Source organism: Camelus dromedarius, chromosome 4 (assembly GCF_036321535.1).
Source record: "Camelus dromedarius isolate mCamDro1 chromosome 4, mCamDro1.pat, whole genome shotgun sequence".
NCBI lineage: Eukaryota > Metazoa > Chordata > Mammalia > Artiodactyla > Camelidae > Camelus > Camelus dromedarius.
In genome coordinates this window covers 51,142,338-51,168,995 of record NC_087439.1, presented here as the reverse complement: position 1 = coordinate 51,168,995, position 26,658 = coordinate 51,142,338, and the positions used below count along the sequence as shown (strand labels likewise).

Here is a 26,658-nt window from a genome sequence, read left to right as displayed (position 1 = left end):
CTGTCAATAAGTTTCATCCTTTGAATACACTTAGAAGATACTATCTTTTACTCCAACTTCCCTGCCTCTGTTTTAAAATTAGATTCTCTTCAATTAATTACAACAACCCTTTGACTGATCTTTTTGCCTCTGGATCAAGAGTTTTTAACTAGGGGTTCAAGGATGAACTTCAACAGGTGGGAAGGTTCTGAAACTTTAAACAAATGCTTATACAATATGTGCGCATGGGCATATATCTAGGGAGAAGGCTCATAGCTTTTATCATATTACTCAGTAACTCCAAAAAGGGTAAAACCAGCTGCTTTGAATTCTTTCTCTGAAAATCCATCCCTGATACTGTGGTTAGATCAGCTGTTCTAAAACAGTTTTTGTTATTTTTTTCCTTTTAGAACAATCTACAGGGGAAATTCTAATGTGGACTAAGCTTGAACTCTTTATAACCTCCCATATACGGCTCCAATGTACCTAGTTCACTTTGTTTTATAATCTCTCAACAGGAATATCATGCTTTACTCAGAAGGCTGCCTTCACACTATAAAGCAAAGATGTATTTATTCCTAGCTCTGTACCTTTACTAACACTGCTCTCACCTTCTGTCCTACCTACTCCATACCAGATGCAAACCTTGCCTCCAGATGTACTCACATGCTTGTTCAGTGCACTTGTTTTCACCAATGATAGACTGTATCACATACTTTTGAACATTTTCTCATTTGGCAAATTTTTATTGAGTTCACTACAAATGGCAGTATCTTTGGTAGAGATCTCAGTAAATCTTTACTGAGCGATCACTACTTTATTGTGTACAACTAACAGCAGTACTAGGTACTGGGGGTGGCTGAAACAGACAAGACATACACTTTGCTTTCAAAGAGCTTTAAAACAAAAAACAAACAAACAAAACACAACCCTTCTATTATTCTTTATTTTTTGCCATTTAGATCTTGGCTAACCAATTAGCTATGAATCCTTAACTGCCTGGGTTGCTATATACTCCATTTGTATACCTCTACTCACATTGATGAGTATAGCACAGATACTCAATTAATGCCGGCTGACTGAGAAATTTATGAGAATCTGAGAGAAGTTTTCGGTGTGTACCTTAGGGTTATCTAAGAGTTATACTGAATACCAATAATTATTTCCAGTGCAAATATGTATTTTTATAATATCCTGAAACCCACTAACTAAATTATTCTACATTTCCTTTCTAAAGGTCAATATAACTAGAAATAAGACAAGAAAGAAAATTTTCCTTGGCCTCTTTAAATTTCTTATTCTTCAGAATGTATACCAGCAACAGCAAAAGATCCAATTAATATCACTCTAGCTTGAAATTAACTCAAGGTGTATTTACTTACCTATGTTTAGTAAACTTTAAAATTTCTATCAATATTTATGTATTTATTAGTATACGTAATTCTATTTAGGGTTTAGGTCAATTATGAACAAATATTACAGAATATTTGAATTTTTCAAAATATAAAGAATAAACATTAAAAAAAACCCCAAACCTGAAAGGATAGGTCAATTTATTTAATACTTAAAGTTCTAATGTAATTTAATAAATCCCAAAAACCTTTATAATAACAACCAAAGTAGGATAAGAGCATTTTCACTTACTGAGTTAATGCAGTTGCTCATATTTTTCAAGACAGTGCCTCAATGAAAGCTTAACCACAGTCCCAAAATAATTTTCACCCTAGGACTATAAATATTCAAATTCCCATTGCTAAGATTAAATTAGCAGGTATGGTTATTAGCAAAAACCAGTAGTAGACTATACTAGAATAATTAGAATTTTTTCAAATGTCTATAACAATGTTAAATGAACACATCCTTACTTCGATCACAGTTTTCTATTGCTTGGGCAGCTTGTGATGGTTTTAAGTATCGCACATAACCCAAACCTTTACTTTCTCCAGTTACTTTATTCTTAATAATGCTGCAATACTCGATATCTCCATATACCTATGAGAGTTAAAAGAAATGATTAGAGTCAAAATTAGTAACTGAACAGATTTTAGAACTAACTTAAAGTTTGTTTACTTATTCTTCTTGTGTGCAAAAAAAGAAATTAGAATTTACAGCTATTTTTAATAATGAAGTAAAAATGTCACAAACTAATGAGGCACTAGAAAAATAACCAGAATAAAGATATAACCAAATTATTACATAACCAAAATAATAATGCTTTTTATTTACTGAGCATTTGCTTTACATATATCAGTTCACTGTTACAAGTCCTTCAAGAAGATTAATATATATATACATAAAACTGCCTATGTCACAGACAAGGAAGCTGGACCTTAGAGAAATCAAATAACTTGCTAAAGTCATTGGGGGAGAGTAGGAATTTGTACATGGTCTGGAAAGCTCCAAAGTCTTGCTCAGTGGTGGTGAAGAGCAGAGGCTCTGGAACTGAACCTTCTTTATTCAAATCTTGGCTCAGCCACTTATTAACTGGGCAGCTGAGTTGTCCTCACTGTGCCTATTTCCTTACCTGTTAAATGAGGCTATTAGCTGTACCTACTTCATAGGGTTGTTTTAAGAGTTAAAAGAACACACGTAAAGTGCCTGTATAGGGTGGTCAACACTCATTAAATATTAACTGTAATTATTTGTCTGCCTTCTAACAGAAGCATTAAGTGAATTGTGTATTCTTCTGAAAGACAGTCAAAGTACACCCTTAAAACTCACTGATTCACTCAGAAATTTAACATTCTATGTAAGAAATATGTGGTAAATGTTTAATGTTAGCAGAAATATGGGATATAAATTCTTAGTATTGTATATAATTTTGATATATACAAATATATATCATATATATTAGTAGCTACTAAATATTCAGATAAAAATACCATATTTGTTCACTTAGGAAAAGATAAAGAGTTTATAAATATATAAGGTAAAAACTTGTTTTTTTACTGTTGGAAGAAATATGGAATATATATTTTTAGAACTGGTTATTTTTGAAGTATTTTATTTAATACTATCCCAATTGCGGTAGGACAGGGGAAGTTTGAAAATTACTTTTTACTGCTTGTTTCTTTTCTTTCTTGCTTGCTGCCCACTTGATTCAGAGTACTGGCAAGATAGTAGAAAAATGATATAAATTACAACTCAAAACAATTAAAAAATTGCTTTTTAATAATTTTTGTGAAAGTGTATCACTGAATATAAAATTCAATGGCTAAAAAGATTTTAAATTGTCTTCAATTTTCATTGACTATAATCTAGCTATACTTCAGAACTATAGGTAGATTTTTTTTTTCCTTTAAATATAACTCCTTCAGAGGCCTAAGTTTAGGACAAAAACTATAAAGGATAAGCTTTTCAGTGACTAAGTACGTCAACAGGCCATAGGTTTGTATAAACGCAAGATAATATAGTTCACACACTCGGCCTTGCCAGACTGCCTCTACATGACAGGCAATAGAGAGGAGTGGTAAGAGGGTGCTGTGAAATTTTTAAAACCAAGAGCAGGCTCTGGATTCAGACAGCCTAGGTTTAAATCTTGGTTCCACTACCGACTGGGTATGTGAACTTACTTAAAACTTTTGAGCTTTATACTTCATTTTCCTGAATCTGTATATTCATTAAATGGGGGAAGGGGCACAACCATTAATGTTTTCCAGGTTCTATATATTTTTAAAAAGTTAATTCTTAATAGTTAGTTTTACTATTTAAAAACTAGATTGAAATTGATAATTTAAAAGCAGTTATTTAACTCTCCACCACCAGTCTAATGGTCTAACTCAAATAACACAGGATTTAGTAACCATACAACCAATTTAAGATTATAAGTTATCACAGAAGCTAGCTGACGAGAAAACATAAGTACCTTAAATTTTTCCCGTAGATCTTCTTCTGTGTAGGACTTTGGTATCATAACAAATATTCTTGTAAGTTCTTCATCTTCAACATCTCGGTGACTTCCAGATGATCTGGACTGAGCAATGAAAACCTAAGAAACAAACAAAACCCAAAGAATAATGTGAGAATATCGGTCAACTATTTTCCTACTCCTTCAGTACACTTACTTCATCATTATTTTGAGATTCATGTTAGGTTAAATGCAATGTAATAGAATCTTACCAAAAAAGTTTTTTTTTAAAGTAATGTTTACTGTAATAACTTTTTACATAATACTAATCTCTGTATTGTTTTTCTCAAATGTGTTTTTCCTTTTGCATTTTTTTTTTTTAAACCAAGAGCAACAGTCAGTGCACTGAAAGATAATGTGTACTCTGCAATTGTTGGGTAGTGTTCAATGAATGTCAATTGCACAGTCAATTAATAGTGTTTTTAAAATGTCAAGTATCTTTACTGGTTTTGTCTACTTGTTTCAGAGACTAACAGAGGAGTGTAAAAATCTTGAATTTATCTTTCTTCTTTTAGTTCTATCAGTAATGCTTCATGCACTTTGTAGCTCTATTATTGGCTGCATAAACACTGGGACTGTTATCCACTTCTTGATGGATATTTTCATTCTTAGGAAATTATCCTCTCTGTAGTATCTTTCCTGTTGAAGACCATTTTGTCTGATACCACACCAGCTTTTTCTATCCTTTTACTTTCAACCACTTTGTATCTTCATACTTAAAGTGTGTCTGTTGTGAACAGCATTTAGTTTGGTCTTTTAAAAAAAACCCTGACATTCCCTGTCTTTTAATAGGAGTGTTCAGCCAACTTATGTTTAATATTGATACAGCTGGGTTTAAGTCTAGATGGTCATATTTTTAATTGTTTGTTTCTACCTCTGAAAAAAGGTAACATAATCATCTCACTGACCATCTGAAAACCAGCCAGAAAATTTACAGAGTGAACTGAGGCTCTTTTTTTCTGCTAGCAATTTAGTTTTATTGAAATAGCATCTATGACATTTAATTTGCTTTGTGGTACTGCTTTTATTTAATTTATAAACCTGTTTGGGCTTTATATTATTCCAGAGGAATATTAAATCTTTAACTATGATTGTAGATAGAGCTGTAAGTGTAAGAATTTTAATGGCTACTCTTATTTTGTTTATAATTTGAAGAAATGTAATAAAATTAATATAAATTACCACACAGGGCCCTTGAGGTTTTTTTTTTCTTTCTTTCTTTCTTCTTTGTCTTTAAAGGGGGGGCTGTATACCATCAAAGTATGAGAAAACCTGGACCCATGAAATTCCATAGTAGGGGGTGGCAACTAAAAGGACAAAGAATTTATAAAGCCATGTGATTTTAGAAATATTGGAGAAGGGAGTTGTTATGCTTGCTTGGAAAACAGGTGTCACATAGATGTACAATCTTGCTTGTAAGATACAGCTGGAGATATATCCCTAGATAGCATCTATTTCCAGTTATTCCTTTAATAAACCTACACTACACACCAAGCGCTCTGTAAGGTATTAGTAATAGAGAACTGAGTAGCACAGAAATGGCCCCCTAGAAAGTTACCGTTAGTCCAGTGGATCTACCAGTAATGGATGGTCAACAGGGAAATACAAATAGGGAACCTTTAAGTATATGAGAAGACATGAGGAGAAAAAAAAGAGTCTCAAATAAGATTTGAGATTGGAGGTGCCATCAGATCACAAATTTATAAATTTTAGAAGACTGGAACTTTTCAAATTTCTGATAAAGAAGACAGTATGTAAGGAGAACACATGTATAATAATTAACTACCTACTAGATAATTTCTCCTGATATTTTATGTTCACAGACTATGGGCTCTAAATAACAGGCATTCTTGCAAAGCTAAAAACTAAGATTTTTCTCAACTAGTTTCTAAGTTTACCCCTTTCCTCAAGATAATGTAGTTGGTCACTCACAGAATGACTCTTATTTGGACAGTCTTTTCTGGTTGTAGGCCTATATTAAAATTTTCTTATTTGTCTTATGGGGCTTTGGAACTTTGCAAAAGCAAAGTACATGAGAAAAACTGAAGCTGAATTAATTTAACTGGAAATGCTGAAAAAACTGTATTCCAGTGGAGGACAGCCCAAGCTGAAGCTGTTGAAGAATGAATTTAAGACTGTTTAGCTAGGCACTGTAGTGTAACAATCCTCTGGCAGAAAATAAGTGGACAAAAATGTGAAAAACAAAACTTAAACTTTAATTACCTTTGGGGATTTCCCTGGCTAAAAGGGAGGCGGTACATTTTAGTGTTGGGACTTTTACTTCTCTTGTAGGAGTTTAATCAAGGTTTCAAATTTGGGTCATTTTGCAGGGGTTTTCCAGATTTCTGTGGTTCATTTATACTCACAGTATAAAAATCCTCTCTGCTAAGATCATAATTATCAACCTAGTGCAGGAGTTGGCAAACTACAGCTTCCTGTTTTTCTACAGCCTATGATTTAAGAATTGCTTTTACATTTTTAGTTGTTAAAAAACAAAGAATGTGTGACAGAGGCTGTACATGGCTCACAGAGCCTAAAATATCTACTGCCCCTTTATAGAAAAAGTTTGCCAACCCCTGATCTATTATGTGCTGTGGCCTTACGCTTAATTTCATTGATCATCTGTTCTGACTCATTTCAGAGGGTTTGGGAGGTGGGAGGAGAGGGAATGTCTACTGTCTACTGTGCTGTTGGTATATTTCCAGGCTTCTCACTTTTTTGTGGACGGATGTATAGGGAAGACCTCCAGAGAGAAATATTTCTGAATCTTTCATTTACATAAGTCCATTTAATACTATTTTTCTATTTTCTGTACTAATTGGGACAATTTTTTTTAAAGTTGAGGAAAAAGAGAACTTTGTGGAAAGCGCCAACAGAAGTACATACAGAGCAACTATTTCTACAGGACAGGTAAAGGGTACAATTCAAGCAACTGCCAGATTCTTGGGATTCTGAATTGAGTACACAGCAAGGAAGGAATGACACGTTGGCTATACTGACAGAAACCCCAGCCATTGACAGTACTGAGGGCTGACTTTGTGCCAGGCACTGTGCTAAAAGCACAGATTAAGTCAAACAGCCCTCAAAATCACCCTTCTTGTCATGTGTCAATATCTTAATTTTACAGACAAGTAACTGTGGGAACTTAATATAAATAACACCAGGGAGAACTAAGAGTATACACAGAAGCACTTAATAATACAATTACACTACCATTACAATGATTTCACTCTTTTTAAGGCAGTTTACTTTGGTCTGCTTTCAAAAAAAATTGACAGTAACAAAACCTAGGCTATCAATACCGTCACAAAGAGGGTTTATTTAAACTAATTTTTAAAAATTACAAAAGTGTGATGAACATGCAGTAACAGTTTTAATCGCCTGTAGTTACATATTCACAATGAATGCATACTTTTGTTTGGTACTGTGAAAATACCTAACACCAGAGGGCCACAGTTTAAGGTACTTTTATCAAGTTGTTAAGCCCATACTTACCTGAGGAAAAGCAGAGTTATCTATTTTTACACATATGGTAAACCGGGAAGTCTGAGAGAGGAGGGTCGGAGAAGTCCTCAAAGTAGGCCAGGGCAATCCAGAGCTCTGGATTAGTGACGGCGGGAGTGAGGGAGGCCCAGCCTCTGCAGCTCTGCAGCTCTGCTGCCCTAGTCGCCTCAGCTGCCCGGTGGGACTCGGGGGCGGATGTTCTCTCGGCATCCCCCACTCCCACCCCCCAGTACAGCCTCCGGGCGGGAGGTCTTGGGAAGACCTCTCCCAAGGCCGTCCTCCCCTCCCCACGCCCTAGAAAGCCAGGTGCTATCCAGTCCGCTCCCGGGAGCTGACGTACTACCCCTACCCCGCCCTGACAACGCCCCCGGGGGTACCCCGACCCAGACACCCCGCACCTTGATAGGCTTCGTGTCGTTGGGGCTGAGGCACTGGCCGTGCATCTCCTCCATGGCCCTGCAGGCCTGCGAGCTGCGGGCAAACTTGACGAAGGCGATGCCCTTGGACTCCTTGGTGTGCTTGTCCCGCACCACCCAGATGTCCTGGATCTCTCCGAAGGGCGAGAAGCGCTCCCTCAGCACCGACTCGGGCGTGTACTTGCTGATCACCAGGAAGATGCGGCTGTTGGGTGGCTCGTCTAGGCTGTCCACACCCGGGCGGAAGCCTCCGCCGCTCGCACAGCTGCCCGCTTCGTCCATGGTGCTCCACCCCGGCGCGGGAGCCAGGCCGGGATCCCCTTTACTCCTTCTCGCTTCCGCAGTGCCCGCCACCGCCGCTATCGCGACACCAGCCGTTGCCAGTCCGGCTCCGCTTCCGGAAGACGGAAGAGTCTGGCGCACTCGCGCAGGCCGGCCGGCCGCGGAGGGCGCTGGCTTCCAGGGAGCGGCCTGCAGCGCCCCCTAGCGACCCGGAGGAGCCTGGCGCAGTCGGACTCAGCCCGCGGAGCCTAGGCCCACACATCAGGCGTGCAAGCGATCCTGGTTTCCTGTAGCTAGAACAGCCACGTCTGGTGCACGGTCTTTACCATCGCTGGCTCTACCCCAGCCCCAGATCCCCCTGGGAGAAGGACTTGTTCCCCAAACTTGCCATCTTGATCACACGCTCACTAGAAGACCTCTATAGGACAGAGGTAAAACTGTTACAGTCTTATAGCTGAAAGAAACTGCTGAGATCATCCAACTCCAGCCTTATTTGTTGAGAAAATTGCGATGAGGCCCATGGAATAGCAAAAGGAAATAGAGATACAAATTAAAAAGCCCAAAACAGAACCAACTCCATCTGCTGATCTACTCAACTCCCACAAGTACCCGTGGGTGGTTTGAGGGCAAAAAGAATGCACTGTGCAGCCGTGGAACTAGACGAAATCCTAAGGTGCAAGCAAAGTGGGAAATTTCTATGACTTCTAAGGCTTCTGATTAATGGGCCTTGAGGAGAGGTCCTCATAAAACTAGCAGAAATCCAGAACCAAGGCAGTGGCACTGGAATGAAGTGAAAGGAATAAACTAGAAAATGGCCCAGGAGCAGAGCTCCTTAAATGTTCAAGTCCAGGCTGCTAAGACCTGGGTTGCTATGAACGCAAACAGATTAATACTGTTTATTGTGTGCTAACGGTGAGCCAGGCTCTGTGCAAGGAGCTAGACACACAATGGGGAAAAAGAAGAACATAATGCCTGCTCTCAGAGAGCTTTTTTTCTATTGTGGAAGTCTTACATGAAAATACATAATGCAAAGTAGTATCAGATTGTGTTAAATGAGCTTGGACAAAATACTTCATATTTCCAACTTTAGTTTCCTCAACTGTAAAGTATGAATAATATTACCTACTAAATGGTGTAGTTGTGAAGCTTGCTTAATTAATTCACCCATTTTATTAAGCAAGAAATATTCTCCCCTGTCTACTTATGTTGGGCACTGTGCTATATTTAAGTGATATAGTATTAAACAAAATGATCACTCTCCTTGCCTCATGAAGTTAATAGATTGGCCTTGTATAGTTAGGGTGACATGAGATAATACATATGGAGCTAATAGTTTAGGGATCAAATGAGATAATATGTGTACAATGCAAAATAGAGATTAATTTTCTTGTCCACTTTGACTATGGTGTCCACTACCCGACTCTTGATATGGTGTAGTTGTATGATGGCAGCTAACAGTTAGGGATTTGAGGTTCTCACCATGGCTTTAGCACAAGATTGTGATATTCTCCTTGCATTACATTCTGCATCCATAAAATGAGGACTCTCTTTACCCTAGAACTTAGCATGTCAAGGAAGTACCTTAACTTTCTGCTTTTCTTTATCTTACCCAGACCAATCAAAGTGAATGAAAACAACGTGGTAATGTAATAATTTTATTGATGTGAAGAAAGCGCAGATTCTAGCAATACTATTTGAACGCCAGTGCCATCTAGTGGAAAATGTATAATTTTCTTAAACTGCACTGACTGGGAAATTTCTGTTCTTCGTAGAACAAGATTGCTGATTGGTATCCTGAAAATTTTACAGCAGTGTATGTTTCCAGAGCAGTTAATTTTATTTTAGGACGGATAAAAGATTATATGAAACAAAACCAGGTTCAGAAATCTTGGGAAATGCTGGGAAAGCAACAATTCTTTACCATCTAATTATGTGAAATACCATATATTCAAGGAAAATAAGAACTTTAATTATAAGTTTCTAAAATACAGTAAACATTTTTTCTTTGACTTATCTATTTATTTTAAACAGACATATTGAGATATAGTTCAAATATCATACAACTCACCCATTTAAAGTGGTCAGTTAAATGGTTTTTAGTATTCAGAGTTGTGCAACTATCACCGCAGTTCTAGAACATTTTCTTCACTCAATGACAGATTTGTTATGTTTCAAATTATATCAAATCATATTTGAACATGAATCACATGTAACTGAAATAGCTAAAAATTCTGAGGTTTGAAAGAATGAATATTAATTGGTCTTACATTAAAGATGTGCTGGGCATTTGCAGATTGAATTAAGTCAGAACATGTAGTCTATAATGCACAATTATTAGAATGATAGACACATTTATTTCACATGAAAGTCATATTTCCCTTGAAATTTTTTCTTCTGCAATTCTTATTAATTTTTTTAAACAACAGATGATATTATAACTTTTTTAATGGAGGTACTGGGGATTGAACCCAGGACTTTGTGCATGCTAAGCACGTACTCTACCACTGAGCTATATCCTCCACCTTTGTAACTTATTTTTGAAATGAAAGGATAAAATAGTAAATTCTTGTTGTTTTACAAACTTTCTCTGAGCTATCATCTAATTACAAGGAGGCTTACTGGTTATTGTTATTAGTCTTCATTCATTATATTTAAGTAAAAATGTTTTGCTTTATTTGCAAATTTTTAATAGATTTTACTGCTGATATTTATCGGTGATCAATTAGAAACTTTCAGACTGTTCTGTATGAATACCATCTCTATTCTTCCCATCTGTAAGGCTACTGGCTACTGATAAGGTATCCAGGCACCTAGCCTGGCATATGGTAGGCACTCAAGAAATGGTAGTCTTCTTTTTTTCCCTTGAGTTTACGTGTCTTTGTTTGAGTTTGAGAATAATACTTAACATTACTTTTTTTCCCAGTATACCTGGTCCTTTTGACTCAATTTGATGACATATGTCTTTTAAATATGTAGCTCATAGGGCAGAACACATAAGTACCACTTATATAGTTTCATTCAACCATCTGGTAATTGTGGCTATTTAAATTAAAATAAAATTAATAAAACTAATTAAAATTAACTCTAATTAAAATAATAAAAAATACAGTTACTCAGTCACATTAGCCACACCTCAAGTGTTCAAAGCTACTTGCGGATAGTAGCATCCACATTGAACACTTCCATCATGTAAGAAAGCTGTATTGGACATGTCTAGAGAACTAGAATCTCGCATTTACCTAATACACAAAATTTAATAAATTAAATTATTTTAACATTCCTATTTCTCCGTTACAGACTTACTACTCAAGTCTCTCTGAATTAATTATGTAACCACAGGTAAACAACTTTATCTTCTCACATTTTCCTAGACACAGCTTTGACTTTTTCACTTGTCTATCTTCAATATCCTCGTCTTTCCTCACACCTCCCTCCTTTGCTCTTTCAGGACTCATTCTGTCTCCGTTTCTATTCATACTCTATTCTGCTCTTTTGGCGAGTAACAAGCAGCTTGCCCCCTCGCTGTCAGTTCTTTTTTTTTTTAATGCAGCTTATTTATAATGCTATAATTGTTTATGTATTTAAATCTTGCCTCCACTGGATTATAACTCATAGAAAATTGGAACTGCAGTTCAGTTTGTCCTTCCAAGTTGCTTGGCACAGTGTCTTGCCCATAGTAAGCACTTATTTCATTATTTCGTTGACGTGATTTGATTCCTGCAATCAAATACTAATGGACCTTTCGTAAAACGTTGAGTTCCTACCTCAAGTAAGACTGGTACATGTGGTGAATATACACAGATAAATAGGCTTGGGACTATTACGCTGGAAGGATACTCACTCCCTCACATTTTGCCAGCCAGCGACGGCTTGGCGGTGCGAGGCTCTAAGTTCCTGCGAGAGTTGCGATCCTGCGGGATTTGGGGGCCAATCGGCAGCGCCGATGGAGCCTGGCCTGCCATTGGCTAACGTCCACCGGAAGCACATGCGGGCTCGGCGTGAGGTGCTGGTCTTTGAGGCGCTACAGCAGGACCGCCAGCCTTGAAGTTGGGGCGCAGTGCAGTGACTCTAAGGGTTCTCTGGGGAGGCGGAGGACGGAGCCACTGGCCCTGTGGTAAGTATGGGACTGGCTAGGGGGCAGTGGGCCGGGCACTTGTGTGGTCTGAGCACTGGTTATGGGCCACAATGCAATTTGAGCCTGGCTTCGCCCAGGGAGGAGTTTCCAACCATCCGGCTAGTAAGAAGCTCGCCTTAGCCCCAGCATGGTGGGTCCTGGATGTCCCTAAGTGCAACAGAAAACTATTTCTATCAAGAGGCGTCTCTGCAGCCTCTCTGATTTCTGGGTGGGGCTGATTCACAGTACAATCTTCAGCCCTTGGTTGGCAGAAGTCAGCTTCCAAATGGATGTGGCATGGAATAGCCCAGATTGGGAGTTGGAAAGCTGGATTAGAGGTTCCAGGACAGCAGTTTAGAAGGGGGGAAAGGCTGTAGACACCTGGGGGGAAGGGTGTGTTCGTGGACTCGAAGTGATTTACCCATGGTCACGTCATTGTGATGCTCTCTACTTCAGTACTTTATTCACTACAACATGCAGAATCCCACTTAATTTTTTTTTAGTCTATGTAGTAATCATTCTTAAAACAGTCTAGTGAGCTTCCCCTCCTTTCATCACTACAGTTATGTGGGTTTTGCAAACTTTAAAACATTTAATGGTGTCTTGTTTTTACCACGTTCCTCTTTTTACAGGCAAAGTTAGAAATGACAGTGATTGTAGGTACCAGTATTAAAAAGTTTCTCACTCCTCTTTAAGTACGCTCACACAGTTAAGTATCTGCAATGTGTCATACGGTGTGTTCAACACCGGGTTGCCTAGATTACTCTTAAAAGGGTTATAGATTTTATATTGCTCTTTCTCTTACCTTTCACCATCTCTCTGTACTTCTCACCAACTTGTTACTTTAAACAAGCATCTCAACCTCTATGTGCTTTATTTTCCATGTCTGTAAAAGTAGAGATATTAATAGTATCTTTCTCACTTGGCTGGTGTGAGGATTAAAAACAATAATATATAAAGGGCTTAGACTATGCCTGGCATATAGTAAGCATGTGTGTTTGTTACTGTTATCCTGGTCTATTTAGCTTTAGAATTACTTCCTTTTTGAATGAGCAGTCATTCTCATACTAGATGTTACATCTTTGCTTATTTTAGTGAGATTTACTTAATTACTAAATCCTAGTGCCAAGTGATTACGAGACAAAAGGAATTCCCTTGATATCCTTCCTAGTTTTCCTGCCCCTTCCTTTGCTGCCTTTGTTGAATTTACTGGTTTTAATGAACTTTAAAGAAGGTCATAGATATTGGCACAGCAGTGATTAAAGATGGCAGTAGTGAGTGTTTTAATTGTGTTAAGTACTGGTAGTCTGAACAGGGACAGTGGATATTTTCTTATAACTGACTTGCATGTTAAATCTGCATAAGTAAAAAAAAGTTTCTGTTTTTTCCCTTTTAAAAAAAGTCTAGTTTCCTGAATTACTGGTAAAATTTAATTGGTATAACAATCAATCTGATTTTTCTGCTTTATATAAAAACTGGAAATTTTCTTTAACTAGTACTGAGATGACATTTTGTTTTTATATTATACAAACTTTATTCTTATAGTGAGTGCATTTTGCTAAAAGGCCATAAATTTGTTTTTGTGACTAAAATTTTCCTTACTGTGGTCCCTGTTCTGAGCAAAGGCTCAATGAATTCTGTATCTGTACAGACGGTTGATAAAACTCACATAGGTAGAAACTGAATGCAGCGTTTTGATTGAAGTTTGGAATTTTAAAGTAAATTTCTCTTGGGTAAAATGTGTTTTCTTACTCCCCCTTTTATCAGACCTAAACACTTTAACAGCTGAGTTGTTCGGATACTGCCCAAAGAAAACTTCTATCTTACCTTTAAGTGGATTATTGACACTGTTTTGAGTTTTTACTTAGATATTAAAAAATTAGGAAGATAATAATTTTGCAGTTTACTGTATATGAAGTACTAGCCTCTCTGTGAGTAATAGAGTTAAACAGTATTGTTTTTCAATATTGTCAGAATAACACAAATATTTTCTATTTCTCAACTGAGTTATGAAGATAAAAATGTGCTTATAGCTGTACTGTCAAAGAATTAGGTATTATCGTAATTTCTGTAATGGTAACTCTTATGCTGAATTCCATCCCCACTCCCACCTCCCCAACACCCATACTTCAAAGAACACAAACTGTAGGAAAACAAAACCCAGGTATTGCATTCATTAGCATTTCAAACTACACTTTTTCAATAAGTTAAAATTATTATAATTTTAATTATTTTAATCATTTTAGATGGAGGAGCATTTATTTAGGTACATAACAGAGTTTTTGCCAGTCTTAACCAAAATATCTTTATACAAAATTTACTGTATGTATTTATCACCACATAATAAAATCTTCCCTACTTAGAACCATGTATTTTTTCACTATATGCACTAATGCTGACTGAACTCCTAGTGTTATTTGATTGCTCTCAGGTAATGCTTGATCTGGTCTGATCATTTGTTTACAGCTGAGAGTGTAAAGTAAATAGGAAATTATGTATTACATGTAGCTTGCTGTGACCTCTTTTCTGTATAGTTTTTTATTTTATAGTTCTGTGTAGTATTGCAGGCACTTAAGTACTTATAATATTATATTTAATCACCTTTCCAATTTGTTTTATCCTTATTTCTAAGTAAGGGGATACCAATTTAGACCTATATGCTTCACATCATTTTTTGCACGTGCACTTTTTGGAAGTGAGAAAAAAATAGAATATCGTTGACCTAGATAAATTATTATAATTGTTTGAAGGCTGAAATAAAACCAGGCTTATACCAATAGCTATAGTTTCTGAAGTTGCTATAGCTAGAAATTTAAAATAAATGTGATAAATAAGATGATTAAGTCTTCATAAAGTTGGATGCTATGTGTTTGTATTTTTGAGCACTCAGATTATAAAGCATGTGTGCTTTAAATTATATTTTTGTTTAATATCGTTAGTATTTACCTCACAGTGATGAAATTCCTTTTTGTCTAGCTTTACAAATCTGATACTTTCTTTGGTCTGTGGCTTAATTTTCATTGCAGAACAAAATGGGAGATGCTGAGGCAGGCAAGAAGATCTTTGTTCAAAAATGTGCTTAGTGCCACACAGTGGAAAGAGGTGGAAAACATAAGACCAGTCCAAATCTCTGCGGCCTTTTTGGCAGAAAAACAGGACAAGTACCAGGATTTTCTTATTCCGATGCAAACAAAAACAAAGGTAAAAACTAGGCAGTTGTGGGAGAGAACCAGAAACTTTGTAGCAAAGAAGAAAGCACATGATTTGATATTATAAGAATTTCCTGATTTGCAGCATTAAAAATAAAATCCACATGTTTATATTATGGAAATACTGATTTATATCATAAGATCTGTGTTTGGATGATTGGTCAGCTTTTTGATCAGAGAAATTAGCAATCCTCTGTGGCATAGGTTTTTTGCCTATACAAGGAATTTCATTTTATGCAGTACATTTATCTTGAAAAGGCATGAGCTAAATTTGAAAATCAAATTATGTTTTATTGGCATAATGGTAATTTTCTGTTTCTAGTGGTGATTCTTAGTAGGGTGTGGGGAATGTTATATAGTTTGAAAAGTATATTCAGTCATTTCTTTCTTGGTGGAAGGTGTGTAGATGACAATTAATTTTAGGGTTGAAATTAAAAATGATTGCAAAGACTAATATATTGCAAAGCAATTTATTACTCCTAGAAATATCTATATATCTATCTATACATATAGTTAGTATTCATTTAAAAATAGGGTACAACTATTTTTTGAACTGTTCTTGGGATCCCAGCATTTCTCGCAGACCCAAATTTCAGATCACTACTACACTACAGTTTGGAATGGTTTATATTTTATTTTATTTTTTATTTCTTAAAAACATTTTTTTAATTCTATTTTTTATTTATTTTTTATTTTTTAGGTGGGGAGGGAGATAATTAGGTTTATTTATTTAGTTTTAGAGGAGGTACTGGAGATTGAACCCAGGACCTCGTGCATGCTAAGCATGCACTCTACCATTTGAGCTGTATCCTCCCCTCATTTCTCTTTTTTTCTAATTGAAATGAAATTCACATAACATATAGTTAGCCATTTTAAAATGTAAAATTCAGTAACATTTTAGTGCATTCACAGTATTGTACAAACACCACCTCTCTGTAGTTTCAAAACTTTTTCATTATCCGTGAAGAAACCCCTGTACACATTAAGTAACCACTCCCCATATTCTCCTACCCCTAGCCTTTGGCAACCACTAATCTTTGTCTCTATGAATTTACCTACTCTGGATATTTCATATAAAAAGAATCATATAATATATGACCTTTTGTGCCTGATTCTTTCACTTAGCATAATATTTTCAAGTTTCATTGATGCTGAAGCATGTATCAGTACTTCATTCCTTTTTTAGGGCTGAGTAATCTTCCATTGTGTGTATATAATACAGTTTGTTTATCCATTAATCAGCTGATGTTTCCACCTTTTACCTATTATGAATAGTGCTACTATGAACATTTGTGAAAAAGTGTTTGAGTTTCTGTTTTCAGTTATTTTGGATCTATACCTAGGAGTGGAATTACTAGGTCAGTTAACTATGTTTAACTTTTTGAAGAAAAATCAAACTGTTTTCCACAGTGGATGTACCATTTTACTTTCCCATCAGTGATGTAGGAGGATTCTTATTTCTCCTATGCTCACCAACACTTGTTATTTTTTGTTTTTCTTTTTTAATTGCCATCTTAGTGGATATGAGGTAATGTTTGATGAGTTTGCTTTGTATTTCTTTAATGATCCTTAATGTTGAACATTGTTTCATGTGCTTGTTGGCCGTTTGTATACTTTCTTTAGAAAAATGCTTACTTATATTATGTGAAATTTTTTATTTGGGTTATTTGTCGTTTGCTTGCTGAGTTATATGAGTTCTTTATGTATTCTGGACACTAAACCCTTATCAAGTAAGTGATTTGCAAATGTTTTCTCTTATTTTGTAGACTTAAAAAATCTTTATTTTTTAAAAATTATATCTTTTGATACACAGTCGTTTTTAATTTGTATGAAGCCCATGTATCTACTTTTGTTGTTTATGTTTCTTCTGCTTTGTATGTTAAATCTAATAGTCCATCACCAAATTTAAGGTCATAAATATTTATCCTATGTTTCTTCTATTAGTTTTATAGTTTTAGCTCTTATATTTAGGTCACTGACCCACTTTTAACTAACCAGAATTAATTATCACTAATTTTTTATATGGAGTGAAGTAGTGGTCCAATTTCACTCTTTTGCATATGATTATCTAGTTGTCCTAGCACTGTTTGTTGAAGAGATTCTTTCACAGTTGAATGGTCTTTACACTCTTGCTGAAAATTAATTGGCTATATGTTAGGGTTTACTTCTGGACTTTCAATTATTTTTCATTTATTTGTCTGTATATGTATACTTACACCAGTACCACACTGTTTTGGTTACTGTAGCTTTGTAGTAAGTTTTGAAATTGGGAAATAATGGCCCTCCAACTTTGTTTTTATTTTTCAGTATTGTTTTGGCTATTCAGGGCCCTTTGCAATTCCATGAGTTTGAAGATTACCTTTTCCATTTCTGCAAAAAAAAGGCCTATGAAATTTTGATAGAGATTGCATTGTATCTGTACATTGCTTTGGGGAGTATTGTCATTTTAATAGGATTAACCTTCTATTCTATGAACATAGGGTACCTTTCCATTTATTTAGGTCTTCTTAAATTTCTTTTAGCAATGTTTTGTAACTTTCAGTGTACAAGTCTTTTATGTCCTTTGTTAAATGTATTCCTACATATTTTATTCTTTTAGATACTATTATAAACAATTAAAAATTTTTTTTTCAGATTGTTCATTGCTTGTATGTAGAAACACAACTGATCTTTTTATGTTGATCTTGTACCGTGCAACTTTGCTAAATTCACTTACTAGCTCTAGATTTTTTTTGTGGATTCTTGAGGATTTTCTGTATACAGAATTATGTCATCTGTGAATAGACATAATTTTATTTCTTCCTTTTAATTTGGGTGGCTTTTATTCCTTATTCTTCCCTAATTGCTCTGGCTAGCACTTCCAGTAGATTTCTGAATGTACTGGTAAAAGTGAGCATCTTTGTCTTGTTCCTGATATTAGGGGCAAAGGTTTTAGTTTTTTACCTTGAATATGGTACTAGGTGTGGGTTTTTCATAAGTCCTATTTTTCATGTTAAGCAAGGTTCCTTCTATTCCTAGTTTGTTGAATGTTTTTAGCATGAAAAGGTGTTGGATTTTGTCAAATGCATCTTTGAGATAATCATGTTTTTTTCCCAGTTCTATTAACATGGTGTATTATATTGATTTTCTGATGTTGAACTGTTATTGCATTCCTTGGATAAATCCTACTTTGTCATGATATTTAATTCTTTTAACAATGTTGTTGAATTTAGCTTGCTACTATTTTGTTGAGGATCTTTGCGTAAGGGAAATTGGTGTGCATTTTCTTATGATGTCTTTGGGAAAGTTTTAAATATAGATTATTTGCAGTTGTAAGTCCTCTTCATAAGTAACGTGAATTTAGTATTTTGAAATTTCTTAATGGGTTTTATAGTGCTTGTATAGACTAAAATACTTTATCTGATTAAGCTTTGCACACCTTGTTATAGGAGAAGGATTTAATAAGGGGAGTTGGCATCTTGTGCACTATTTTTTCTTTTTTGAGTGCACACTGTCAAAAGAAGGGTTCATTTAGGTTGTTTCCATGTCTTGGCTCTTGTAAATAATGCTGCTATGAACATTGGGGTGCATGTAATGTGTCTTTTCAGTTAGAGTTCCCTCTGAATATATGCCCAGGAATGGGGCTGCTGGATCATATGGTAAGTCTCTTTTCAGTTTATTGAGGACTCTACATACTGTTTTCCATAATGGCTGTGCCAGACTACATTCCCACCAAAGTGCAGGAGGGTTCCCTTTTCTCCACACTCTCTCCAACATTTATTGTTTGTGGACTTTTTAATGATGGCCATTCTGACTGGTGCAAGGTGATACTTCATTCTAGTTTTGATTTGCATTTCTCTGATAATTAGTGATATCGAGCATTTTTTCATGTGCCTATTGGCCATTTGTATGTCTTCACTGGAGAATGGGAGAAAATATTTGCAAATGATGTGACTGACAAGGGCTTAATTTTCAGAATATATAAGTAGCTTATATAACTTAGTATCAAAAAAACCAAACAATCCAATCCAAAAATGGGCAAAAGACCTTTAACCATGTTAAATGTACAGTTCTGTAGAATTAAGCACATTTACATTGTTCTGCAGCTGTAACTACTGTCCATCTCCAGAACTTTTTTATCTTCCCAAACTAAAACTTTGTAGCCATTACACAGATTCTGGAAATCATCATTCTACTTTATGTCTCTGCATTTGACTACTCTAAATACCTTATATAAATGTAATCATATAGTACTTGTCTTCTTGTGACTAGCTTATTTCACCTAGCATAAAATGTTCAGGGTCATTCATGCTGTACCATGTGTCATAATTTCCATCCATTTAAAGGCTGAGTGATATTCCATTGTATGTATATACCACATCTTCTTTATTTATCTATCAGTGGACGCTCTGATTGCTTACAATTTTGGCTATTGTGAATAATGTTCTGTGAACATGGGTGTACAAATATTTGTCCCTGCTTTCACTTCCTTTGGGTGCAGTACCCAGAAATGGAATTGCTGAATCATGATAATTCTGTGTTTAATTTTTTGAGAAATAAGTGTACTATTTTCCACAGAGGCTGTATCATTTTATGTTCCCACCAGCAATACAGAAGGTTCCAATTTTTCCACATCCCAGACAGCACTTGTTATTTTGATTTTTGTCTGTTTGTTGATAATTGCTTTCCTAAGGTGTGTAACATGGTATCTCCTGGTGGTCTTGGTTTGCATTTTCCTAATGATTAGTGATGTTTAGCACCTATGTTGTTTTTTTGAAAAACATCAGTAAATGGATAAAATTTTTCTTTTGAGAATAATACTTTATAGGTATTGTTGAATTACTATATGCTATTTGCATTTTTGGGTCAGTGATAATTGAAGTAGGTTTTAGGAACAAATTATTTAAATTAACTCATGATTTGCTGAGGGTTCTATGCTAACAAATGATACAACTAAGATTCAAACTCAAGTCTTGTTGGACCTTTAAATTATATCATGGGATTAACATATTTGCTAAACTAATTTATTATAAGAAATTAATCTTTATCTTTTGCCTTTTGTCCTGTCAAATCTGTTAAAGAGGCAATAGCACACATCAAATCATAAATGTACTAATAACTTAAAAAATATTTTGAAATCCATGTACATTATATGAAAATTCAAATAGTTCAGAAGGGTACGTCCCAGTATGAGTAATAGGAAATTATGTATGTTCACGTCTCCCTGTTCTCCCCTATTCCTTTCCCTTTACCAACTAATTTTTAATGGTAATATTATTCTTTATAATTTTAGTGGCTACATTTATACTTTAAGTTAAATGCCTCTATTATTTATCTACTTTAAGCAAGATCTGTTCATTCTTCACTGTGAAGGATGAGAAAATCAAAGTAGTTATACAACATCCCATTTTTTCATACTGTCTCTTAACTCTTACTACTTACATTGTTATTTCTACTCTGACATGATATATGTATAATATAATATATATTATATATATAATTTATATCCTATGTAACTCTAATTACCATATTTGCTTTAACATTTGTCCTGCATTTAAATTGTATTAGTGCATTTTCCCAGCTTTTACCATAGTGTCTGTGTTTATCTTTTGGTTGGTGGAAAATTACCTATCAGTAGTTATGCCAAGAAAGAATTATTAGAACCATTTTACCCTAGTTCTTTGACATTTGAAAACATCTATGGATTCCCATTGCCCTTGAATATTTTGGCTAGACATAAAATAATTGGATGGCCCTTCTAATTCCTCAGGATTTTGTATGCTTCATTTTGAATTATTCTTTGGAGAAATCTGAAGCTGATTGTTTTTCATTATAAATTACTTGGTTTTATTTTTATTCTATTCCCTCTAAGTTTCAGTAAAAATCTTACTGAAATTTAGTAATTTAGTAGGCTATTTGTAAGCCTTGATTGATCTATTTCATATTTTCCTGGGAATGCATTCTTCCAACTGGTAGATTTAAGACTTTTATTTTTGAAAATTTTCTTGAATTATATGTTTTAATAATTTTATAGTATTTTATTTATTTGTTTAGGAAATCTTACTTGGGCCATCAATTGTGCATATTTTGGATATCTTTTGCTAAATATCTTCTATATCTGGTATTTTCCTTGATTGTTCAAGCTTTTCATTTTGTTTTTATCAATATTTTCAAGACTGATTGTGCTATCAGCATCTATTCTTTCTGCTGTCATTTATGTCTTTTTGTTTTATCATTTTCTCCTTGAACCTTTGTAGCTCTGCTATAAGCCCTTGATTCATAAAGACCTTTTTTGAGTCCATGGGAATTGCTCATGGTTTTTATCTGCTTAATGTATATAATTTCTGATGTGTATTTTTCGTTTAACTTTTGTTTTTTATATTCCTTTCTGTTATGTGTGTGTATGTTGTGTGTATGTGTTTTCAATACTCTTTTGTGCTGATTCCTTTTTGACTATTACTCTTCTTTTGATGAAGACAATTCTTCCTAAGAGAGAGAATCTGAGTGTTCCAATTAGTTATAACACAGTTATGTGTTAGAGATTTGTGTACATGTGTATGTTTGTTGGTGGGTTATTTGCCTCTTTAGTTGACAAAGACCGGCAGCTGTAGGGTTATCCAACACCTTAAGTTTCTCTTTTATCCTGTAATAAGATAGAATCTTTCTTTTAAAGATGGCATGCCTGTGTTTTCTTCTTTAATCCTGGCTCCCCTGCCCCCCCATGGTGTCAAAATGAATTTAGGGAGACTTTCACAGCAAGCCAGTATACATTCTATTCTTTTTGCTCCAAACAGGGTTATGACTCTGTCCCTCATGATTTGTCACCTACTTTGGAGAACTTTTGTCTTCTTCTTTTGAAATCATTAGTGACAGGAGGTGTCCTTTCACTCTGGTCCAGGTTTTATGTCCTTGGTAGTCTTCTAATTGTATCAAGTTTGGGGATATAGGTACTTCCTCAGATTCTTTTTTGAAACTGGAGTTAGCATTTCTGTTTCTCTGTTTATGTTCTTTTCAACTGGTTTTAGAAAGGAAAAAAGTCAGAGGCAACCTTTGTTTCTCATTGTAAAACTGGATTCCTGAAATCAGGAATTTTGATTGAGATCTGGACAGAGGCAGTTTGGTATGATTTGCAGGAAAAACATGGAAATTTGAGTTATAGTCACAGGTTCTTGACTCTATGTAGCCTTGTCATTTTAGGATAAGTTATTATCCTTTTTTTGGGTCATTGTTTACTCCTCTGCAAAATGAGGGTTTGGATTAAGTGATCTCGAAGATATTTTCTAGAAGGAACTCTGATTCTAGGAGGATGGCGTACAGCTTAGGCACAATGTGTCTGGGTTGGTAGTTCATTGATGCACCTTAGAGAATCTTAAACAGCTTTGGACTTCCACAAGGAAGCCAAAGAGTAGCTCACCAGAGACTAATTTTGGAATTTTCTTGTAGGTCAGAAACTGTAAGTATTGCCAGTTATAATAGTCTTCCTAGGAGTCCAAGAGGAATCGTTATTCACAAATGTAGGTCACATCAGAAAGTAAGCCTTACAGATGTAACTACACAAATTTAAAACTTATTTTCACCTTTATAAGTGTTATCTGGGGAGAGGAGACTCTGATGGAATATTTGGAGAGCCCAAAGAAATATATCCCTGGAACTAAAATGGTCTTTGCTGGTCTTAAAAAGAAGAGTGAGAGAGAAGATCTTATTCAGTATTTGAAACAGGCAACATCTTCATGAAATGCTCTTACAACTTAGAAAATATTAGTTATAAACCAAATTTTCTAATTTCAAATATTGCATGTTCAAAGAATTCATATTTGATCTTTTTTTGATCAGCCTGTAGTAAGTTTAACATTTTAAAATAAAAGTTGATATTTTTGATTGTGTGTAATCTACTGATCAAATGCCCCTCAGAGTGTGGTTACTAAGGATGTGGACAAGGTCAGGGTGGAGGAAGAGAGGGAAGGAAACTAAAATTTATTGTGCTTCAGTAGTCTCTACCTGTGCAAAATGTAAGTCTGGCAACTGCTATTGATGATGGAGATAGCTTCCACATACTTATTTCTATGCAATGTTAATGTAAATGTAGCAGACATTAGGTTTAATTTTCATTAAGCTATGTTTGGTTATATGCTTACCTTTTATTATAAAGAATACTTAAGGTAGCTTTAAGAAAAAAATAGGGAAAATGAAGTCAAATATTTGATCTTAGGAATATTATTAGGAAAAAAAGCAAGTTGTTGACCCTAGGTGACATAAAAGAAAGCCTAGAGAGGAGAAAAGCATGTCCCATGTTAATAAATATTGATATCATGTAACATATACTCTTTTTGCTTTGATCTTTTTATGTTACTTCCAATCCTGAGTTATGTAAAGCTGGACCACAGGGAGGGATAGCAGGAACCCTGAGAGAGAGGAATAAGGAAGAACAATCCTCACCCTAAATATGGAAAACCTACCACCTCACAGTAAGTGGGGGTGAAGCATGGTGTGGCAGGATGACAGCAGGGCCTGTGTGGAAGGGAACAGTGGCTCTGTGTGGTGTGAGATGGTCCCAGAAGTGGCTGTGAAATCCTACAAGTACTATATCACCCAAGAGGTATGGCCCAGTGTAAGAGGAAGCTGTTTCCTTACCGAAGAGCTGGATAATGGACTGGTTAGGGTCAGGGTCATTATGGGTGAGGATAGGGTATCCATTATCTCATATCCACTTTACAGCAACACCCTGTAGGTTGTAGTTCTGCATTGATGCTAGAACGCAAACTTGGATCTTCTAGTCCAATTCTCGTGACTTTTGCCATACCATAAAGATAACATGTTAGCCAGTGAAGTTATTAGCAGATACCACTACTGAGAAAATATCCTGTCAGAAAGTACCCAGAGTGAGGGGAATATAGTTGAAAAAGCTGTGCTTTCCAGAACAGTCCATTAAATCATCTACGTGCCTCGGGTCACTCTTAATGCTTCTGGCAAGTGGGAGAGAATGTCCTCCTCCTAGAGGACATTCTCCTTGTATAGGAGAGCATGTCCCTGGGGGCCAAGAGGGGCTCTTAAGCAAAGCTGAGCTTGTGACTCTCTGGAGGAGTTCTTTGATAAGGGCAGTGACATCTGTCGGGAGTCCATCATGTGTTAGGGATTTGCCAGTGTCAGAGCTGAGTTGGGTTTGCAGGGATGTAGAATTGGGTGACATACCTCATATCCTAATTTGCATGAGACATAGAGCTCTGGGAGAAAGAACTTGAACTCAATTCATATTGATAAGTACAGTTCAGATTTATACAACCCTGATTGATAAACTTAGTGGTACTGAGAAGAAGCCACATTGCATGAAGGAGCAAAAAGTCCTCATGTTTGGAGTTTAAATGCTTTTTGATTTACGAGTGCTAGTAGTAGAAAGAAGATGGTATGAGGAGAGCTGAAATGATAAAAGGCAGTTGGGTGGAAATGGAGAAGTATTAAGCAGATTTTTTTGTCTATTAAAAAGTTGTTCAGCTAGTGATAAGGTGTTGAATGTTGTTTTACATTGATGTTTATCTTGGTAAGAGCAAAATAAATAACTCTTTGCTGGTAGCAGTGTTTCTAATATTAGATAGGAAAAAATTTGGAGGAAAATTTGCAACTAAATGCAGTAATTAAAATTCTGTATTATAGTCTTTATCATTGAATGAATATATGTTGTCTTTGAGAGGCTTAAATCCATCTTAGGATCAATTTACTTGAAGGGACTACCAGATGATGTGGTAATTTTATATTGTGCCAATTTAGCTAAGTTGAAACTGTGTTTTCCAGAACTCTGTTCTTTGCATGGTTCCTGGTTAGGGCTGGTCACGTGAGAAATCTTCCTGAGATCTGGAAAGCAGCAGAGTTAGGCCGAAGCCTTTACTTTTGGAAGGTTAGTGTAGAGTCTTAGGGGCAGCTCATACTTGTTGTCACTACTCCACTGACAGCAGCCTTTGGGTGGTGAGGCGGCAGCCAGGCTCTCAGCACCCCCAGCTCCTACCATTTCTCTTTCAGCTTTTCTGAGTCCTGGACCAGAGGTCTAGCGTATGTGCTGCTTCAGAGGGGAAGGCTTAGGTCAGTTCATCCATATAATCAAGGTGTGAAATGGTGAGAAACAGACAACACTGGTACCAGTTTGTCCTCACAGGTTTGTCCTTGCTCTCCACAGTTTACTCTCAGCTCTTCTTCCCGACTACCTGCCCTGCTGACCTACAGCAACTTTAGGCTCATCACCAGATGCAAAGTCAACAACCTTCCATAATCTTTACCAGCTCCCCTTTGTGGTCTTAGCACCTTTTCTCTGATTCTTCAGCTGTCCCCTTCTGGGACATTATTTCCTCAGCTTCTTTCCAAATTGTGTGAGGTCTAATCTGTATAGTAATTCCCTTGTTCATATCACTCATGGTGGTCCTGTTTCCCTGGTCAAACCTAACTGATATAGGCACCGTATCTGTGCAGCATATCTTCTTGTGAGTAACAGGAACATCTAGGGGAATTACTCTCAGTACTCTTTAACCGAAATTTGGTGTACCTTGACAGAGCAAAGGAAAGAATAGCTAACTTTACAATGATCTAATGTTGTCAAGATATTAAAGTCTGCCAGTATCTCCTAAACCTGAATTAAAGATTCAGTGGAAAAAAGATTCCTGTTAATAAGATAATACATTCCTATTATTGTGAAATCTAAAAAAAAAGTAACTATCCTTGTTTTATAGCACTAGTAATGGGAACCAGGAGATTTTAGTGACCAGAAATGTTATACTGTTTGCATATCAACACAAAGATATTTGAAAAGCGCTGTGGACAGTTGGATGATTATGAAAGATGTATATTTATTGCTTCCAGCATAGACAATTTGAATATATATCTTGATAAGGATCTGGAAGAGTAAAGTGTTGTTTCATTTAATTAGAGTGAAAAATGTGAGATTCGTTAACTTGGCAATTATTTGTGTGTTTCAGAAGGAACAGAGAGAACCCATCAGAGTGCAATGGAACATTGTTAGTTCCTGCGTTCTTATAATTTTTACACTACCAAGTGAAGTACTTCCCAGCTAAACCTCTAGTCAGGGCTTCTTGTGGGAAACAACATACTGTTTATTTTTTAAGCAGAGTAATTTTTTAAATTGAACCCTTGAGTCCTACAAGATGTGTATAATACAGCGTGATTTTGAGAATATTTTATTGGTTTATTCTCCCTTATCATCACTTCTAAAATATTAACAGGGATAGGAATTTAGAACCAATTTTCTTCTCTGTATTTTTCACTCAG

At 35.8% G+C, this 26,658-nt stretch overlaps 2 protein-coding genes across 11 annotated transcripts in view; one reads left to right on the top strand and one right to left on the bottom strand.

Annotated features, from left to right (window-relative positions):
- RBM45 (RNA binding motif protein 45) overlaps positions 1 to 8,230 on the bottom strand; it is a 29,639-nt gene extending 21,409 nt beyond the window's left edge. For 8 of the 10 annotated variants that reach the window (XR_010380628.1, XR_010380630.1, XR_010380631.1 and 5 more), the window contains exons 1-3: positions 7,789 to 8,230; positions 3,845 to 3,967; positions 1,845 to 1,971 (exon numbers count right to left, since the gene is read on the bottom strand). Coding sequence is in view for 5 of the 10 variants with exons in the window: in XM_064484934.1 (XP_064341004.1) it covers positions 1,845 to 1,971; positions 3,845 to 3,967; positions 7,789 to 8,088 (550 nt within the window). In the remaining 5 variants the exon portion in view is untranslated. The remainder of the gene's footprint in view (positions 1 to 1,844; positions 1,972 to 3,844; positions 3,968 to 7,788) is intronic. The other 2 variants (XM_064484932.1, XM_010991286.3) reach the window with 2 other exon arrangements.
- A 6,912-nt stretch (positions 8,231 to 15,142) lies between these two features.
- PDE11A (phosphodiesterase 11A) overlaps positions 15,143 to 26,658 on the top strand; it is a 360,789-nt gene continuing 349,273 nt past the window's right edge. Inside the window, exon 1 of the mRNA XM_064484931.1 lies at positions 15,143 to 15,403. Coding sequence (XP_064341001.1) covers positions 15,242 to 15,403 — 162 coding nt within the window. The 5' untranslated portion in view covers positions 15,143 to 15,241. The remainder of the gene's footprint in view (positions 15,404 to 26,658) is intronic.